Source organism: Jaculus jaculus, chromosome 1 (genome assembly GCF_020740685.1).
Source record: "Jaculus jaculus isolate mJacJac1 chromosome 1, mJacJac1.mat.Y.cur, whole genome shotgun sequence".
NCBI classification, from domain to species: Eukaryota; Metazoa; Chordata; class Mammalia; order Rodentia; family Dipodidae; genus Jaculus; species Jaculus jaculus.
In genome coordinates, this window is record NC_059102.1 from 33,224,891 (window position 1) to 33,245,704 (window position 20,814).

The following is a 20,814-nucleotide window of genomic DNA, read 5'->3' on the forward strand; positions in this document are numbered from 1 at the left end:
ACTTATCAATCATACTTGAGAACCACGGCTTGGGGAGTTCTAGTGACTGTAGAGTGTCCCCACCTCTAACTTCTATGCCAAGCCCAACTACAACTGAGAAAGGCTCAGTCACATTTAAAACCTTTAACAAGTGGGACCATGGGTTCGAGTTCAGCCTGAGAGACTACACAGTCAATTCCAGGTCAGCCAGGGCTAGAGCAAGACCCTACCTTGAAAAACCAAAATAAAAAAATAAAATAAAATAAATAACCACAGACCTGATTTGAGGAGTAGAATAGTTCAGAGATGAAATTATCAGGAAACACAGATAACAAAACAATGAACTTTGGGATTTCGGGTTTTTTTTTTTTAATTTTTAAAATATTTATTTATTTATTTGACAGAGAAAGAGGGAGAGAGAATGGGTGTGCCAGGGCCTCTGGCCACTGCAAACGAACTCCAGACTCATGTGCCCCTTGTGCATCTGGCTAACGTGGGTCCTGGGAAATGAAACCTGGGTCTTTTGGCTTTGCAAGCAAATGCCTTAACTGCTAAGCCATCCCTCCAGCCCTGTGTTTTTTTTTTTTTCACGTCAGACGGGTTATGTGCCAGAGCATAACAAGGTTTAGTGGGAGGCACACGTCACGCAAGAGCGTGAACACCCAATCATCACGCTTATGAACCAATAAAAGGATCATGTTTTTTTCTTTTTTTAAAGCAGGTCTCACTCTAGCCCAGGCTAGCCAGGAACTCACTCTGTAGTCCAGGTTGGGCTTGAACCTATTGTGATCTTCCTACTACAGTCTCTCTAAGTGCTGGGATTAAAGGCATATGCCACCATGTCTGGCCTGGGAAATTAGCACTTTTTGTTTTGTTTGTTTCTGTGGTGCTGGGAACTGAACCTAAGATTTACTATACCACTGAACTACATCCTTACCCTGTAGAATAAATTTTTGCCCCTTGGTCTCCAAACCTTTCCCTTGGCCTTTTCAATGTATGCAAGGAGGTCTGAGATACTTCCTTTGGACTGTGAAGCCCAGTCAGCACTTAATGGGGCTCCAGAAAAAAGTATGGAGGGATGGAAGGCCCTACCACTGACTTCCCAGTCAAGTGCATACCAAAGAAAGAATGTGCAGGGATGAGATGGGGAAATGGCTTAGCTGTTAACGTGTTTGCCTGAGAAGCCTAAGGACCCTGGTTCAATTCACCAGGACCCACTTAAGCCAGATGCACATGGGGCGTATGCATCTGGAGTTGGTTTGCAGTGGCTAGAGGCCCTTGGCGTGCCCATTCTCTTTGTCTGCCTCCTCTTCTCTCTCTCTCTCAAAAAAATAAAGATATTTTTAAAAAGAATGTGCAGGGATCTTTATTATATTGTGCAATTTGTCTCCTAATGACCTTCTCAGGGTCATTCCATTTAATCCCATAATGACTGCACCAGTTTTTTTTTTTTTTTTTTTTTAATTTTTCGAGGTAGGGTTTTACTAACGCCCAGGCTGACCTGGAATTTACTAAGTGGGTGGCCTTGAGCTCTTGGTAATCTTCCTACCTCTGCCTACCCAGTGCACTGGATTAAAGGCATGCGCCACTATGCCCAGTTACTGCACCAGTTTTTGGGAAGAAAAATCTTCAGTATGCTTCAGATAGGTAATTGCATCATTTTCAATCAGCAGTGTATCCATTATCCCATTTTTTATTAATGATTTGCAAGCAGAGAGAGGGAGGGAGGGAGGGAGGACAGAGAGAAGAAAGACAGAATGGGGTCGTTAGGGACTCCAGCCCACTGCAAATGAACTCTAGACACCTGTGCCACTTTGTGCTTCTGGTTTTACGTGAGTACTGGGGAATCAAACCTGGATCATTAGGCTTTGCAGACAAGTACCTTAACCCCTGAGCCATCTCTCCAACCCCCATTATTCCATTTTTTACAAAGACATAAATATCTTTGCAGCAGCCAGTACAGAGCTATGTTGGAGGCAAAATTGTGCTGTTTATGCAAAGGAACTTTCATTAGAAACTAAAAGAAACTCCAGTCAGGCCAAGGTGGCACACTCTAATCTCAGCACTCAGGAGCCGGAGGTCGCCGTGAGTGTGAGTTCAAGGCTAGCTTGGGACTACAGAGTGAGTACCAGGTCAGCCTAGGCTAAGGTGAGACCCTGCATCAAAAAAAAAAAAAAAAAAAGTTACATTGAAGTATAAAATAAACAGAAAAAGTATAAAATAAACAGTACTAAGTTAATATTGAGAATGAGAGGTTTATTCTTAAATTGAGACAGATCTCTTAACCAATGGTCAGTACGTTGTTTATTTTTATTTATTTATGTGGGGGGCGATCGGCGTGCCAGGGCCTCTTACAGCTGCAAACAAACACATGCGCCACTTTGTGCTTCTGGCTTTCCATGGCTACAGACAGCTGAACTGGAGCAGTGCATTTAACTGCTGAGCCATATCCCCTGACTAAAGGGCTCTTCCAGTGTCTACGGGGAGCTCTAAACAAGAGGAGCCAAGTCCACCTTAGGCTCAGGGAAGGTTTTCCCAGGCAACGATGTTTATGCTGAGGCTCAAGGGATCTCATTCTCCTTGCACACAAACGGAACACTCCCCATCCCCTACCAAGCCCGCTTTCTCTGCCTTTGGACACTATTTCCGCTTGCCTGGCGTGCGTTTGGCGAGTTTCTCATCCTTTTACGATCCAGCTCAAACACTGAAGCCACGACGAAGCCTCTCCCTAGAGGATCCTCTCCTCTGACCTCCGGAAGCACTCGGACATACCACCCACGAATGGTGTGTGTACGTGCTGTCTCCCGTACTGTGAGGTCACAATGGTCCCAGGGCTCTGGAGGGGGCAAGCTCAATAGGCGTTTGCAGAATGATCTGCAGACAGAAGGAATGAAATGGGGCTAGCTCCGAAGGAGGACAGGGAAAAATGACTCAAGACAGAGGGGTGAGCTAAGCCCCTCGGAATGGAGCCGTTACAGAAACGTGCCAGCGTCAGGCAGACGTAATGAACCAAACTATTGCAAGAATCTCCAAAGTAGGTCAGTCAGTCCTTACTGTCTCTTTAAGAAACCGAGACTTCGTTTCTGCGCCTGCGCCTTGACAGAGTAAACACCTCTTTTGCCCCTGCCCCCCTCCTCCCGACTGCCCTACCGGGCTGCGGCCTCCTCCCAGGCTCCCCTTCTCCGGATGGGGTAATGGTCCGTCCCAGAGTGCCCGGCTCATCCTGGAGGGTGGCCAACGAATGGTACGTCCCGTCACCCTCCTACCTCCCTTTTGCTCTGTTCTGCTTCCTCCTATCAAGTGGAGCATCCTGGGCCGGTCCCAAAGGAGGAGGGGGAAATGGGCTGAGGACCGGTCTGAGCCGGTCTGTGGCGCAGGCGCAGTGCGGATAAACAGGAAGCGGGCGGTAGCGGCAGCGGCAGAGGCGGAGGAGGCTTAGGGGCTTGGGCGGAAATAGCGGCAGAACGGAGACGCATTTGGAGGGCCACTGGAGGCGACGGGAAAAGAAAAGGAGCTTTGGCCGTCAACCTCCGTGAGGGCAGCTTTGCTGTCTGTTCGGGACCCCCCCAAGTCCTAGGTGAGACAGACAGCCTGACAAAGGGCTCTAGCCGCTGCCGCCGCCCTTCTCATCCGGGCATTCGGGCCCCTGCGAAGAGGAAGGGGGAAGGGCCGAGGGGGAGGGGAAGGAGCCGGAGAGAGAGGCGCGCGCTTGGAGCCGAGTCCCTTTCCAGGGCTCTGGGCCTGCGGCCCGGCGGACGGAAGCCGAAGAGGACCCGCAGAGGTGGCGGCGGCCGGCGGCAGGAGGATGGTGCAGAAGGAGAGCCAGGCAGCGCTAGAGGAGCGGGAGAGCGAGCTCAGTTCCAATCCCGCCGCCGTCTCGGGGACATCGTTGGAGCCCCCGACCGCTACAGCCCCTGGAGAAGATAACCCGAGCGGAGTCGGAGGAGCCTCCGTGGCCGGGGCGGCTGGAGGGACTCGGAGGTTCCTGTGCGGCGTGGTGGAAGGTGAGCAGCCTCCCCTCCCCCAGTACTGGCATGTCTGTCGTCAGGAGGAGGAGTGGGGGTGGTTCTGGGAGTTCCAGAAAGCTGCTCAGTCGAGGCTGGAGTCCAGGCGGTGGGCGCAGTTCCTTGGCCCTCGTCCTTTCGCGGTGTCCAGTTCCCTCTCTGGTTGATTAGGAGCCTGACCCCACCCGCCTAGGTCTTGTGGCCAGAAGCCTGGGGTTATGAGTTAGACTTCCTTGTAACTTGCGATCTTAACTCCGCAGGGTTGCCTGCTGTTGAGAAAATGTGTATTGTGCTCCTGTCCCCACCCTTGGGGGCAAACAAGAAAAAAGAAACATACAGAAGTACATTTCCTCCCAGCCTGAAAAGGCGCACCGTCAGCTCCGAGTGTTATAAATTCCTCCCTGCTTAGGAATTTTTTTTTTTTTTTTTTTGCTGGCCAGCAAGTTCTCTGACTCATTTGAAGCCTAGAACATTGCCCCCATTCCTAGCTGCCGAGCTATTACTGATTCTTGCCCAAGAGGAATGAAAATTTGAGTCTGATAATCTATTTGCGCGCGCGCGCGCGCGCACGTACCAAGGTCTCTTGCTGCTGCAAAGGAATGCCAGACACATGTGCCATCTCCCAAGCATCTGTAACATGGGATTCGACTTTAGTAATGACAAATGCGTCTTAAATTTTTCCTGCTTTCCCATTTATAGTTGAAAAGAGTAGTGGGCATTTTAATAGTGAGTGAAGATTGTATTACAGTTTCTCACAAATACAGGACAAATATATATTTGAATTTTCTCAAGTATTTTGGCAAACCCAGGGTTTCCTAGTTGTCTTACTGTGTTACTGGAGAGCAAAACAAAGCCGGATGTGGTGGCGCACACCTTTAATCCCAGCACTAGGGGAGGCAGAGGTAGGAGGAGTTCCAGGCCACCCTGAGACTACTTAGTTAATTCCAGGTCAGCCTGGCCTAGAGTGAGACCTTACCTCAAAAAGCAAAACAAAAATTTATTTATTTGCATTCAGAGATACAGTGAGTATGGGTGTGCTGGAGCCTCCTGACTCGTGAGCCATTTTGTGTATTTGGCTCATTGGGTACTGGGAAATTGAAGTCAGGTTAGGCTTCAGAGGCAAGAGCCTTAACCCCAAGCTCTCTCTCCAGCTCCAGGATGCTTTTCGTGTTTGCTTATATAGACCATCCTCATGGTGCTTCTGAAAGGTTGCCCTTGTCTTGCTGATGATTAGAGTAAGATCTGTGAAGATAACCTCAGAAAAACAACAAAAAAAGACAAATGTGGGAAAAGTCCAGTTAGCTAGAGAGTGTGGGGTGGTGGTCTTAATGTGCTGGAGAGTGCCAGATAACTTTGGATATTCAGTCCAGTATTTTTTTGTTGTGCTATTTTTCCAGGTAGGGTCTCACTCTTGCCTAGGCTGACCTGGAACTCACAGTGATCTTCTAGCTATGTCCCCCAGTTTAAAAGTTTAAAGGTGTGCACCACCACACCCAGCTCATAATATTTTTAAAATATTTTTTATTTGTATTTGTTTATTTGAGAGAGAGAGAAATGGCGGGGGGGACAGAGAGAGAATGGGCATGCCAGGGCCTTCATCCACTGCAAATGAACTCCAGATGTGTGTGTCCCCTTGTGCATCTGACTTACCTGGGTCCTGAGGAACTGAACCTGGGTCCTTTGGCTTTGCTGAGCCATTTCTCCAGCCCTTTTTTTTTGGTTTTTAGAGGTAGCATCTCACTCTAGCCCAGGCTGACCTGGAATTCACTATATAGTTTTGGAGTGGCTTGGAACTCACAGTGATCCTCCTACCTCTGCATCTGTTGGTATTAAAGGCATGTGCCACCATGTCTGGCTTTTTTGTTTTGTTTTGTTTTTAGGCAAGTTCTACTCAACTCTAGCCCAGTCTTGCCTGGAGCTTAAAGCAATCCTCCCTCCTCAGTACTCCTAAGTACTGTCTTGCCACCACACCCAGGTGGCTTTTTTCTTTTTTTAATTGGTATTTTGTTTGTTTGTTTGTTTATGAGAGGAAGAGACCGAGAGGCAGATGGAGAGAATGGGCACACCAGGCCCTCCTAGCCACTGCACACTAACTCTAGATACGATCCACCTTGTGCATCTGACTTTACATGGGTATCAAGCCTGAGTCCTTTGGCTTTGTCAGAAAGTGCCTTTACTGCTAAGCCCTCTCTCCAGCCCATGGTTTTATTTAATAACTCACATGTAGGGAAGGTGGCATATACTTAAAAATCCTGGCACTTGGGGTAGAGGCGGAAGAATCACTACAAGTTTGAAGCTAACCTGGATTATATAGCGTGTTCAAGGCAAGCCAAGGCGACATAGAGACAAGCAAAAACAAGCAGTGCGATGTGGTGGCACTTGCCTTCAGTCCCAGCACTTGGGAGTCTGAAGTAGTAGAAGGATTGCTGTAGTTCCAGGCCAGACTGGGACTACAGGGTGAATTCCAGGTCAGCTTGGGCTAGAGTGAGACCCTACCTCAAAAAAAAGGGAGGGGTTGGCTAGAGAGATGGTTTAGCAGTTTAGGGGCTTGCCTGCGAAGCTTAAGGACTCAGGTTTGATCCCCCAGTACCCACGTAAATCAGATGTAAAAGATGGTGCATGCATCAGGAGTTTGTTTGCATGGCTAGAGGTCCTGGTGTGCCTATTTTTTTTCAGGCCTCTTTTTCTCTCAAAAAAGAATATTAAAAAACAAGCCGGGATGCAGCTGTTTGCAGCGGCTAGAAGCCCAGCTGTGCCCATTTTCTCTCTCAAGTAAATAAAAAAATAAAAGAATTCTGGGTATGGTGGCACACGCCTTTAATCCCAAACTTGGGAGGTGGAGGTAGGACGATCACCATGAGTTCAAGGCCACCCTGAGACTACACAGTGAATTCCAGGTCAGCCTGAGCTAGAGTGAGACTCTACCTTGAAAATCCAAACCAAAAAAAAACCCCAAACCCAGTCCCCACTCCGACACAAAAATAAAGCAAGGACTGGGGAGATACGATTCAGTGGTTAAAGGTACTTCTTTGCAAAGCATGCTATCCTGGGTTCTGTTTTCCAGTACCCACTTAGGGCCAGACGCACAAAGTGACTTTTGTCTACAGTTCATTTGGAGTGGCAAGAGGCTCTTGTATACCCATTCTTTCAAATTTAAAAATATTTTAACCCCCCCAAGCTGTAATACAAGTATTAAATATGGCTGGACATAAAATTTACATAAATAATAAGGATAAAGATGTCTGATATTCTCACCCAGTGATTAACAGTGTTGAACTAAAGGTTCTTTAGATTTCAGTGTGTTCTACACATTTTTTCTTTTCTTTTATATAGAGTCTACTTTTTTTTTTTTGGTGTGTGTGTGTGTGTGTGTGTGTGTGTGTGCGCGCATGTGCGTGCACGCGCGCTAGGTTCTTGCTGTAGCTTAGGCTGACCTGGAAGACCTGGAATTCACTGTGTAGTCTCAGAGGTGACCTCAAACTCATGGCAATCCTCCTACTTCTGCCTCCCAAGTGTTGGGATTAAAAGTTTGTGCCACCACACCTGGCATTCTCTTATTTTTTAATTTGTTTGAGAGAGAGAAAATGGGCACGTCAGGGCTTCTAGTCACTGAAAATGAACTCAAGACATGTGCCACTTTGTGCATCTGGCTTTTATGTGGGTCCTGGGGAATTGAACCTGGGTCTTTTGGCTTTGTAGGCAAGCACCTTAACACTAAGCCATCTCCTAGCCCAGGGTCAACATTTCTTTTTGTTAGTTTTTTGATGTAGGGTCTCACTCTAGCCCAGGCTGACCTGGAATTCACTCTGTAGTCTCAGGGTGGCCTCAAACTCATGGTGATCCTCCTACCTCTGCTTCCCAAGTGCTGGTATTAAAGGTGTGCACCACCATGCCCGGCTAGGGTCTACATTTCTGAGCAGAGCTTGCCCCATTTTCAAATTTGAAAATAATTTTATTCTTTCTTTAAATACAGGTTTTTATGGAAGACCATGGGTTATGGAACAGAGAAAGGAACTCTTTAGAAGGTAAAGTATTATCATATGAAGCAGAGAGGAGAATTTTTCTTTCCCTCTCTTCCTCCTTCCCTCCCTCCTTCCTTTTGTTAGGGTCTCACTGTAGCTCAGACTATCCTGAGCTCACTATGTATACCATACTGGCTTTGCATTCAGAGCAACTGGATCTGCCTGCCTCCTGAGAACTGTGTGAGCCAGCATGCCCAGCTAAGAAGAATCTTAAACACTTTTGCAGAAATACAATAGAGGGTGGGGAGATTGTTCAGTTGTTAAAGGCACCTGTTTATAATGTCTGTCAGCCTGGTTCAATTCCACTTAAAGCCACATGTACAATGTGGTGCATGCATTTGGAGTTTGTGATGGTAGGAGGCCCTGGCATACACATATACATACACACATTCTCTTTCTCACTCTGAAAAAAAAATACACACACATAAATTTTTATTGACAACTTCTGTAATTATAATCAACTATTGTAAATCTCTACCCCTCTCACTTTCCTCTTCACAACTCCACTCTCCATATCCCCTCCCCCTGTCAGTGAGACTTTTATTTTGATGTTGTCATCTTTTCCTGAGGATCTTGTGTAGGTAGTGCCAGGCACTATGAGGTCATGGATATCCAGGCCATTTTGTGTTTGGAAGAGTGCATTGTAAGGAGTCCTACATACCAAGAATGTTGGCTCCAACATTCTTTTTTTTTTTTGAGGTAGTGTCTCACTCTAGCCCAGGCTGACCTAGAAGTCACTATGTAGTCTCAGGGTGGCATTGAACTCATGGCAATCCTCTTGCCCCTGCTTTCCTGAGTGCTGGGATTAAAGGCATGCACCACCATGCCTGGCCCCAACATTCTTTCTATATCCTCTTCCAAAATGGACCCTTAGCCTTAGAAGGTGTGATAGAGATGTTTCAGTGCTGAGCACTCCTCTGTTATTTCTCAGCACCCCGACACCTTTGGAGCCATCCCAAGATTACTGTCATCTGAAAAAAAGAAGCTTCTGTAACGAAAAGTGAGAATAGCATTAACATATGGGTATGAACATTAAGAGAAGTGCCTACTGGGCAGTTTGGTGAGCATAGTATATATATATGTATAGCCAGACACCAGTATACATTATACCCCTAGGGCTCATCACTACCACTGTTGTAAGTTTTCTGTATCAGGGATGTATTCCTTCCAATGGAGCGGGCCTCCAGTCCAGTTAGAGAGTAGTTGGTTTCCCCCATAATAGATGTGCTAGTATTGCACCTGTTGGCTCATTTGGCCTGGCTGGCCAAATTTGAGGCTTGCAGTGTCCACTGGTGAGTATCTCCACTGGTGATTTCTCTTTCTTCGATTCAACTGGATGCAGTGTGGCTTTTCCCAGCTTTCTGTCAGCTGGTCTACATGGAGGGGTTTGAGGCTCAGCTCCAGCAGGATTTCTCAGTGGCCTTGCAGCCTAAGTATGTGGAGTCTTCAGCAGTAGGGTTTACCATTTATTCCTGGTGGGTAATCAAGAGTCTTGGCAATGGCTTGTAATGTATTGGGGACATCAGGGACCTCCCTGGCCAACAACTCACTGAATGGTATCCCGTCCCTGGGCCTGAAATTTTTCTACTAAGAATATATGGCTTCTGGGTGAACCACTGTCCAAAAAAGTAGGTTTCCATATGGCTTATTCATTACCTCTTAGATTTTGATTAGCCCCCTCCCTCTACCTTTCCTTTACTCAGTCTCTTCTGACCTCACTTAGGCCTTTCTATCCCTAGTAATCTGTTTGTCTGCTTACTTTTTTTTTTTTTCCGGTTTTTCAAGGTAGGGTCTCACTCTAGCCCAGGCTGATCTGGAATTCACACTGTTGTCTCAGGGTGGCGTGAGGTGTTTTTTGGAACTTGAATCTTATTCTAGCCCAGACAGCCCTGGAATTCACTTTGTAGATTCAGGCTGGCTTTGAACTCTCGACTGTCTTCCTACTTTAGCCTCCTGATTGCTGGGATTAAAGATGTTAACTACCAGATCTGGCCAGAGTTACGATTTTTTTAAAATTCAAGATGTTAATACATTGGCATACATTAAAATATTTCTTTATGGATTTTTAAAATTTTTTTGTTTATTTTATTTATTTGAGAGCAACAGAGAGAAAGAGGGGGGGAGAGAGAGAGAATGGGAGCACCAGGTCCTCTAGCCACTGCAAATGAATTCCAGACACATGCACCCCCTTGTGCATCTGGCTAATGTGGGTCCTGGGGAATCGAACTTTGAACCAGGGTCCTTAGGCTTCACAGGCAAGCACTTAACTGCTGAGCCATCTCTCCAGCCCCTGTTTTTTTTTTTTTTTTTTTTTTTTTTGAGGTAGGCTCTCACACTAGCCCCAGCTGACCTGAACTCATTCTGTAGACTAGGAGGCCATGAACTCAGAGTGATTCTCCTCCCTGTGTCTTTCAAGTGCTGGGATTAAAGCTATGTGACTTACTTTTTTAAAAAAAAATATTTATTTGAGAGATTTGAGAGAGGGAAAGAGGCAGAGTGTGTGTGTGTGTGTGTGTGTGTGTGCTTGCGCGCGCGTGTGAGAGAGAGAGAGGGGGGGGGAGGGAGGGAGGGAGAGGGAGAGGGAGAGAGAATGGGCACACCAGGGCTTCTAGCCACTGCAACTCCAAATGCATGTGCCACCTTGTGCATCTGGCTTACGTGGGTACTGGGGAATCTAATTGAGGTACTCTGGTTTTGTAGGCAAGTGCCTTAACCGCTAAGCCATCTGCCTAGCCCCATGACTTTTATTTATTAATCTGAGAGGGGGGGGGTAAATAGAAATTGGGCGCACCTGGTCCTTCAGTCACTGCAAATGAACACAGATGTATGTGTCACCTTGTACATCTGGCTTACATGGGTCCTATAGAATTTTTCTTGGGTCCTTTGGCTTTGCAGGCAAGTGCCTTAACCACTAAGCAATCTCTGCAGCCTAAGTGTTTTTAAATTTTTTTTTTAAAGTTTGTTTGCAAGCAGAAAGAGAGAATGAGTATGCCATGACCTCTAGCCACTGCAAAGGAACTCCAGATGCATGCGTCACTTTGTGCATTTGGCTTTACGTGTGTACTGGGGAATTGGACCCAGGTTGGTAGTCTTTGTAGGCAAGCGCCTTAACTAATGTGCCATCTCTAGCCCCCTTATATTTTATTTATTTATTTTGGTTTTTCGAGGTAGAGTCTCACTCTGGTCCAGGCTGACCTGGAATTAACTCTGTCATCTCAGGGTTGCCTTGAACTCATGGCAATCCTCCTACCTCTGCCTCCTGAGTGCTGGGATTAAAGGCGTCCGCCACCATGCCTGGCTTATATTTATTATTTTAAGATCCTGTTATAATTGTATAATTGAGGCTTAAAAGCTGTTGTCCTAGAGTGTTACTCCTTTTGTATGAGTTAGAAAAGCACCAAAAATGAAAAAAATTGAGCCTTATAGCATATTAATGTTGTGTATTTATTTTTAAATTTTCATTTATTTATTTGAGCAAGGGAGGGAGAGAGAATGGGCTCGGTGCACCAGGGCCTCCAGCCACTACAAAGAACTCCAGATGCATGTGCCACCTTGTGTATTTGGCTGGGTCCTGGGGAATTAAACCTGGGTCCTTTGCTTTGCCAGCCCGTGCATTAACCATTAAGCCATCTCTCCAGCCCAGTGTTGCATATTTAAACATGTAATTTTCATTCCTCTTAAGGCTTCAGAAATGGGAATTAAATACCTACTTGTATGCTCCAAAAGATGACTACAAACACAGGATGTTTTGGCGAGAGATGTATTCAGTGGAAGAAGCAGGTAATCCTTATTTAAAAATCTATAAATTCAAAATATGGCCGGGTATGTTGGGGCACACCTTTAATCCCAGCTCTTGGAAGGCAGAATTAGGAGACTACATAGTGAATTTGAGGTCAGCCTGAGCTAGAGTGTGAGACCCTACCTTGAAAAACAAAAACATAAACAAAAAATTCAAAGTATATATAAAAAATCTGTACTTTTTTTAAATTTAAATTTATTCATTTTAGAGAGCCATTGGGTATTCCAGGGCCTCTAGCCACTGCAGATAAACTCCAGATGCTTACGTCACCTTGTGCATCTAGCTTATGTTGGTACTGGGGAATCGAATTTGGGTTCTTAGGCTTCACAGGCAAGTGCCTTACCACTAAGCCATCTCTTTAGCTCCCCAAAATCTGTGGGGTTTTGTTGTTGTTTTAAGGTAGGGTTTCATGCTAGTCCAGGCTGACCTGGAATTCACTATGTAATCTCAGGGTGGTCTTGAACTCATGGCGATTCTCCTACCTGTACCTCATGAGTGCTGGGATTAAAGGCATGTGCCACCATGGCCAAAATCTGTATTTTTAAAGTAGTTATACTAGAATTTTTGTTGTGTTTTGTTCTGTTTTGTTTTCCAGGTAGGGTCTCTAGCCCAGGCTGACCTGGAATTCACTTTGTAGTCCTAGGCTGGCTGGTGAACTCAGCGATCCCCCTCCCTCTCAGAATAAAGGTGTGCAGGTGTGCACCACCAGCATGCTGGGCAGGTGGACAGGCTGTCTTTCCTTTCTTCCCTTCTTTCTCTCTCTCTCTTTTCCTTTCCTTTCTCTTTCCATTGAACCGTATAGTAATTATCCTATCTCAGCCTCTCAAGTGCTGGGATTAATAGAGGGGTGATTCACCATGCCAGCCTTGAGTTGAATTCACATTATTAAACTGTCAGTAGGCAAGATAAATAATAATTTAAAGTTTAATTTAATTTATTATTTATTTGAGATAGCATTAGAATGAGGCACATAGTGTCAAGGCCTCTATCCACTGCAAACGAAGTCCACATACATGGGTTCACATACATCTGGCTTTACACAGGTAGTGGGAAATCAAGCCTGGGTCCTTAGACTTCGTAAGCAAACGCCTTAACTGCTAAGCCATCTCTCCAGCCCAAAGATAAATATTTCATGTCATTTAAAATAAAACGGCATGGCATGATGGCACACACCATTAGTCCCAGCACTCAGGAGGCAGAGGTAGGATTGCCATGAATTTGAGGGAACCCTGAGACTACAGAGTGAATTCCAGGTGAGCTTGGGCTAGAAGGAGACTCTACCTTGAAAAGCCAAACCAAACCAAACAAAATGAAACAAAACAAAAATACAGCCCAGCATGGTGGCACAGCCTTTAACCCCAGCACTTGCCTTTAACCCCCAGCACTGGGGAGGGAAAGGTTGGAAAATCTCCTGGGTCTACAGAATGAGTTTCAGGTTAGCCTGGGCTAGAGTGAGACCCTGACTTTGAAATTGAAACAGAAAATAAGGGCTGGAGAGATGGCTCAGCAGTTAAATTGCTTCCCAGCAAAGTCTTAACCCGTGTTTGATTCCCCAGTACCCATATAAAGCCAGATAGATGCTCAAAGCATTGTATACATCTGGATTTCATTTGTAACAGCTAGAAGTCCTGGCATGCCCATTCTCTCTCTCTCTCTCCTTGGAAATAAATAAATGAAAATAAAAAATATATAATATGAAATAAAATAAAATTTTAAAAATCCAGTAATAACATGATTATTACTGATTGTTCCTTCTTCTTTAAGCTTTAGTATGGCTCATCCTGACCACTGTTAAAATAACCTCACCCTCCTGTGAAATAGAGTCATAATAGACTGATCTTGCTGTGTTCATTGGTTAGTTAGTACTTACAGTTTACAGATAAGCAACATATCGCAGAACTTCCTTGCCAATCAGACATATGGTACTTACCTTCAGACATTTAGTGAATGAGGAAATGTTTCATATTTAGAATTAAATAGTATACAAATGTAGCTAACAAGATACATGGTTATGGAGCCCAGCCAAAGCACTGAAGAGAGTAGGTTTTCTTAAATTATAAAGAAGCAGTTAAAACTTAGCTGTTATCTAATATCACTATATATAATTTAAGTGTGCCTTTAACTTAATTACTTTCCAATGGTGTTGGTAATGAAATTTTATGTAATCAATAATAGAAATGTCAACTGACTATCCAGATACTGCTGAATTTTATTCAAAGATATATCCTGTAATATATAGTAGTGCTTAAGCTTAAGTTCATTTAAGAATATGATCTTTCTCTTTTTGTGGTAGGGTATTACTCTAGTCCAGGCTGGCCTGGATGGAACTCATGGCAGTCCTCCTACCTTAGCCTCCTGAGTTCTATGATTAAAGGTATATTCCGTCATACCCAGTTTAACCCTGTTTCTTACAAAAGCAGTTTCTCTCTTTCTCTATTTATTTATTTTTGTGTAGTTTTAGTTGCTTGAGAGAGAGAGAGAAAGGGAGAGAGAATGGATGCAGTAGGTCCTCTAGCCACTGCACACGAACTCCAGATGCATGTGCCACCTTGTGAATCCGGCTTATGTGGGTCCTGTGGAATTGAACCTGAGTTGTTCTGCATTGCAGGCAAGCACCTTAACTGTTAAGTCATCTCTCAAGCCCTATTTTCTTTTTTTTTAATTTTTAAATTTTTATTAACATTTTCCATGATTATAAAAAAAGTCCCATGGTAATTCCCTCCCTCCCCACTCCCACACTTTCCCCTTTGAAATTCCATTCTCCATCATATTACCTCCCCATTACAATCATTGTACTTACATACATACAATATCAACCTATTAAGTATCCTCCTCCCTTCCTCCTATTTTCTTTTTTATTTAAATTTTTTTTATTGACAACTTCCATAATTATAAACAATATCTCATGGTAATCCCTCCCTACTTTCCTCTTTGAAACTCCACTCCATCATATCCCCTCCCCCTCTCAGTCAGTCTCTTATTTTGATGCCATCATCTTTTCTTCCTGTTATGATGGTCTTGGGTAGGTAGTGTCAACCACTGTGAGGTCATGGCTATCCAGGTCTTTTTATGTCTGGAGGAGCATGTTGTAAGGAGTCCTACCCTTCCTTTGGCTCTTACATTCTTTCTGCCACTTCTTCCATAATAGACCCTGAGCCTTGGAAGGTGTGATTGAGATATTTCAGTGCTGAGCCCTCCTCTGTCACTTCTCAGCACCATGGTGCCTCCTGAGTCATCCCAACGTCACTGCCATCTGAAAAGAGAAGGTTCTCTAGCCAGAAGTGAGAGTAGCATTAATATATGGGTACGAATGTTAAGAGAAGTGCTTACTGGGCAGTTTGATGAGCATAGCATATACATTTAGCCAGATAGCAGCAGATGTTACACTCCCAGGACTCATGACTACCCCTGTTGTGGGTTTTCAGTATGAAGGATATATTTCCTCCCATGGAGTGGGCCTCCAGTCAAATTAGAGGGCGGTTGGTTTCCCCCATAACAGATGTGCCACTGTTGTTAGTAGTTGGCTCATTTGTCCTAGCTGGCCAAATATAAGGCTTGCAGTATCCATTGTTAGAAATCACCAGTGAAGATATCCCCCTTTCCCATTGAACTGTGTGCAGCATTCCAGACCCATTTTCTTTGTTTCAAAGTACACAGGCATGAGTGGCTGTAATCCTAGCATCCAGGAGGCTCAGAAAGGGGCATTACAAGTTTGAGGCCAGCCTAAGCTACTATGAGGATCTCTGAATGAGTGAATAAATGAATGTAGTTATGTAGATTTCTGTAGTTTAGGAATTTTGTCATTCAAAGATAGCTAGAGAAGTCTGACTCCAGACTCAGTGTGTAGCCCGTGGTGATCTTGAACTTTGTTTTTCAAGGTAGGGTCTCACTATAGCTCAGGTGACCTGGAATTCACTCTATGTAATCTCAGGCTGGCCTCTTAACTCACAGTGATCCTCCTACCTCTTCTTCCCAAGTGCTGGAGTTAGACATGTGCCACCACGCCTGGCTCCACCTTATTTTTGGAGACAGGTCCTATCTCTGAACCTAGAGCTCACCAGTTTGGCTTGACTAAGCTAGTCAGTGAGCCCAACCAATTCCTTATCTCCCTGCCTCTCCAGTGCTGAGATTGCAGGTGTATCCCAACATGCACAGCATTTAGATGGGTGCTGAGGATTCAACCACAGGGCCTCTCAGTCACCCAACAAGCACTTTTACCCACTGAGCATGATAATGAGTATTTTTTATTTTGAAGGCAGGATCTTAATCTAGCTCGTACTGATCTGCAACTCAGTGTAGCCCAAGACGATTTAGAATTTGTGATCTTCCTACCTTAGCCTCTTAAGTGCTAGGATTAAAGGCGAGCACCACCATTCCTTTCCTAATCTTGAACTTCTGGTCCTCCTATGCACATTTGTGAGCTCTTTTTTTTTTTTTTTTTTTTAATTTATTTGAGAGAGAAAGAGGCAGATAGAGGGAATGGGCAGGCCAGAGCCTGCAGCCACTGCAAACAAACTCCATAGACACATGCTCCACCTTGTGCACCTGGCTTACATGGGTCCTGGGAATTGAACCTGGATCCTTCGGTTTTGCAGATGAGCACCTTGACTGCTAAGCCATCCCTCTTGCCCTGTGAGCCCTGTCTTCTGTGGTGCTGGGGAGCAAACCAAAGAACTTGCACATGTGAGGCAAGAACCACATAGTGAGCTATGTGCTCAGCATCCCTTCCCCACTGTATGTGTGAGAGAGAGAAAGAGACAGACATGGGAGGGGTCTTGAAGAGGGAGTGAGGAAAGGAGAGAGAATGCCACAGCAAAGAGTCTTGCCACTGTAAATGAATGCCTGTCTGCCTTTCTGTGGGTAGCTGGGGAATTAAACCCCAGGCTGGCCTCAAACTTGTTGAAATCCTGTCTCGGTCTCTTTATTTTATTTTCCGTATTTTGAGATAGAGGTTTCACTCTAACTGAGGCTGACCTGGAATTAACTGTGTAGTCACAGGGTGGCCTCAACTCAAGGTAGTCCTCCTACCTCTGCCTCTCGAATGCTGGGGTTAAAGGTATATGCCACCACATCTGGCTAAAAACAATATTCTATTTGTTTCTAAGGAGATACAGAGAATGAGCTTGCCTGAGCTGCTGCAAACAAACTCCAGATGCATGCATCATTTTGTATCTGGATTTATGTGGGTACTGGGTAAATCAAACCTGGGTGGGTTAGGCTTTGGAGGCAAGTGCCTTAACATGCTGAGTCATCTCTGCAGCTTCTCCTTCCTTTTTTTTTTTTTTCTTCCTCCCTCCTTTCCTCCCTTCCTCCCTTCCTCCCTTCCTCCTCTTCCTTCTCTTCCTTTTCTTCCTTTTCTTCCTTCTTTCTTTCTATGTGGTGGTCTCCCTCTAGCCCAGGCTGACCTAGAATTCAGTATGCAACCTCGGGTGGCCTTAACTCATGGCATTTATCTTACTTCTGCCTCCCAAGTGCTGGGATTAAAGGTGTGTGCCACCACACCCAGCTTTTTTCCAGGTAGGGTCCTGCTCTAACCTATAATTCACTATGTAGGGTGGCCTCAGACTTACAGTGACCCTCTTACCTCTGCTTCCTGAGAGCTGGTCTTAAAAGCATGCACCACCACGACCGGCTTTTTTTATTTGTGTTTTTCGGGGGGGGGGGTTAATTTTGAGGTAGGGTTTCCCTCTAGCTTCGGCTATGTAGTGTCTATATAGTCTCAGGCTGGTCTTGAATTCAGAGTGATCCTCCTGCCTTTGACTCTTGAGTGCTGGGATTAAAGGCATGTGTGCCATCAATATTAACTTGTAAAACTTGTTGTTTTTCTCTATGGCTTATAACTTTAGATTTATGTCATTGTTTTTTCTGTTGAATTATTTTTTTTTCAAATTTTTATTAACAACTTCTATGATTATAAAAAATTTCCCAGGCTGTAGAGATGGCGTAGCGGCTCAGACTTGCCTGTGAAGCCTAAGGACCCTGGTTTGAGGCTTGATTCCCCAGGACCCACGTTAGCCAGATGCACCAGGGGCCACATGCATCTGGAGTTTGTTTGCAGTGGCTGGAGGCCCTGGCACGTCCATTCTCTCTATCCGCCTCCTTTTTTCTCGGCCACTTTCAAATAAATAAATAAAAATAAACCAAAAAAATTTAAAAAATATATCCCATGGTAATATCCTCCTTCTCCCCACTTTTCCCCCCTTGAAACTCCATTCTCCATCCTATCCCCTTCCCATCTCAATCAGTCTCTTTTTGGGATGTCATGATCTTTTCCTTCTTTTATGATGGTCTTGTATAGGTAGTGTCAGGCACTGTGAGGTCATGGATATTCAGGCCATTTTGTGTCTGGGGGACACGTTGTAAGGAGTCCTACCCTTCCTTTGGCCACCTCTTTTGTTGGTGGGAATGCAATCCGGCCCAGCCATTGTGGAAATCAGTGTGGAGGTTCCTAAGACAGCTAAATATTGGCTTCTTTCTGCCACCTCTTCCGCATTAGACCCTGAGCCTTGGAAGATGTGATAGAGATATTGCAGTACTGAGCATTGTGGTCACTTCTTTCCAGCACCATGATACCTTCTGAGTCATCCCAAGGTCACTGCCATCTGAAAAGAGAAGATTCTCTACCAAAAGTGAGAGTAGCATTAATATAAGGGTATGAACATTAAGAGAATGCTTACTGGGCAGTTTGATAAGCATAATATATACATTTAGCCACACAGCAGCAGACATTACACATGACTACCTCTGTTTTAAGTTTTCAGTATAAGGGATGTATTCCCTCCCGTGGAGCAGGCCTCCAGTCCAATTAGAGGGCATTTGATTTCCACCATGACAGACGTGCCACTGTTGTACCTGTTGGCTCATTTGGCCTGTTTGGCCAAATAAAAGGCTTGCAGTGTCCACTGTTGAGTATCTTTACTGGTGATTTCTCTTTCTCCCATTAAACTGCATGCAGAATGGCTTCTTCCAGCTTTCTGTCAGCTGGTCTATATGGAGGAGGTTATCAGCTCTGTTCCAGCAGGATTTCTCAGTGGCCTTGGAGCCCAAGTATGTGGAGTCTTCAGCAATAGGGTTACCATCTATTTCTGGTGGGAAAGTAAGGGCCTCAGCAATGGCCTATAATGTTTTGGGGGCATCAGGGACCTCCCTGGCCAACAATTCACTGGAAGGTATCCCATCCCTGGCACTGAAAATTTTCTAGCAACAATCTATGGCTCCTGAGTGTTCCATTGTCCAAAAAAGTAGGATTCCATATTTATTTATAGCTTCTTAGTTTTTGATTAGACCTCCTTCCACCTTTCCTTTACTCAGTCTCGTCCTCTGACCTCACTTAGGCCTTTTCACCCCCATTAATCTATTCTTCTACTTACATATATAATACCATCCTATTAAGTAACCCCCTCCCTTCCTTTGTCTTCCCTTTATATTTCTTTTTTGTTTACTGGCCTTTGCTACTGAGTTTCTTCCTACTCACACAAAAGTCCAATCATGTGTAGCTAGGTTCTACATATGAGAGAGAACATGTGGCACTTGCCTTTCTGGGCCTGGGTTACCTCACTTAGTATAATCCTTTCCAGATCCATCCATTTTCCTGTAAATTTTATAACTTCATATTTCTTTTTTTAATTTTTTTTAAATTTTTATTAACATTTTCCATGATTATAAAAAAATGTCCCATGGTAATTCCCTCCCTCCCCACCCCCACACTTTCCCCTTCGAAATTCCATTCTCCATCATATTACCTCCCCATTACAATCATTGTAGTTACATATATACAATATCAACCTATTAAGTATCCTCCTCCCTTCCTTTCTCTTCCCTTTATGTCTCCTTTTTAACTTACTGGCCTCTGCTACCAAGTATTTTCCTTCTCTCGCAGAAGCCCAATCATCTGTAGCTAGGATCCACATATGAGAGAGAACATGTGGCGCTTGGCTTTCTGGGCCTGGGTTACCTCACTTAGTATAATCCTTTTCCAGGTCCATCCATTTTTCTGCAAATTTCACAACTTCATTTTTCTTTACCGCTGAGCAGAACTCCATTGTATAAATGTGCCACATCTTCATTATCCACTCATCAGTTGAGGGACATCTAGGCTGGTTCCATTTCCCAGCTATTTTAAATTGAGCAGCAATAAACATGGTTGAGCATGTACTTCTAAGGAAATGAGATGAGTCCTTTGGATATATGCCTAGGAGTGCTATAGCTGGGTCATATGGTAGATCAATCTTTAGCTGTTTTAGAAACCTCCACACTGTTTTCCACAATGGCTGGACCAGATTGCATTCCCACCAGCTGTGTAGAAGGGTTCCTGTTTTTCCACATCCCCACCAACATTTATGATCATTTGTTTTCATGATGGTGGCCAATCTGACAGGAGTGAGATGGAATCTCAATGTAATTTTAATCTGCATTTCCCTGATGACTAGTGACATAGAACATTTTTTAGATGCTTATATGCCATTTGTATTTGTTCCTTTGAGAATGCTCTATTTAGCTCCATAGCCCATTTTTTGATTGGCTTGTTTGATTCCTTATTATTTAACTTTTTGAGTTCTTTGTATATCCTAGATATTAATCCTCTATCAGATATATAGCTGGCGAAGATTTTTTCCCATTCTGTAGGTTGCCTCTTTGCCTTTTTCACTGTGTCCTTTACAGTGCAAAATCTTTGTAATTTCATGAGGTCCCAGTGATTAATCTGTGGTTTTATTGCCTGAGCAATTCGGGTTATGTTCAGAAAGTCTTTGCCAAGACCAATATGTTGAAGGGTTTCCCCTACTTTTTCCTTTAGCAGTTTCAGAGTTTCAGGTCTGATGTTAAGGTCTTTAATCCATTTGGACTTAATTCTTGTGCATGGAGAGAGAGAAGAATCTATTTTCATCCTTCTGCAGATATATATCCAGTTTTCAAAACACCATTTGCTGAAGAGGCTGTCTCTTCTCCAATGAGTATTTTTGGCATTTTTATTGAATATCAGGTGGCTATAGCTACCTGGGCTTACATCTGG

At 44.4% G+C, this 20,814-nt stretch overlaps 1 protein-coding gene and 1 non-coding gene across 3 annotated transcripts in view; one reads left to right on the plus strand and one right to left on the minus strand.

Annotated features, from left to right (window-relative positions):
* Positions 1–569: 569 nt before the first annotated feature.
* LOC123457946 lies at positions 570–674 on the minus strand. The gene has a single exon (XR_006635294.1). It is a non-coding gene; the product is annotated as a small nucleolar RNA U13 (small nucleolar RNA).
* A 2,530-nt stretch (positions 675–3,204) lies between these two features.
* Positions 3,205–20,814, plus strand: part of Oga (O-GlcNAcase) — a 62,131-nt gene continuing 44,521 nt past the window's right edge. Inside the window, exons 1-4 of one of the 2 annotated variants that reach the window (XM_045146582.1) lie at positions 3,205–3,223; positions 3,711–3,983; positions 7,957–8,008; positions 11,688–11,785. In XM_045146582.1, coding sequence (XP_045002517.1) covers positions 3,785–3,983; positions 7,957–8,008; positions 11,688–11,785 — 349 coding nt within the window. In that variant the 5' untranslated portion in view covers positions 3,205–3,223; positions 3,711–3,784. Of the gene's footprint in view, positions 3,224–3,346; positions 3,557–3,710; positions 3,984–7,956; positions 8,009–11,687; positions 11,786–20,814 lie in introns of those variants that run through there. The other variant, XM_045146575.1, reaches the window with a different exon arrangement.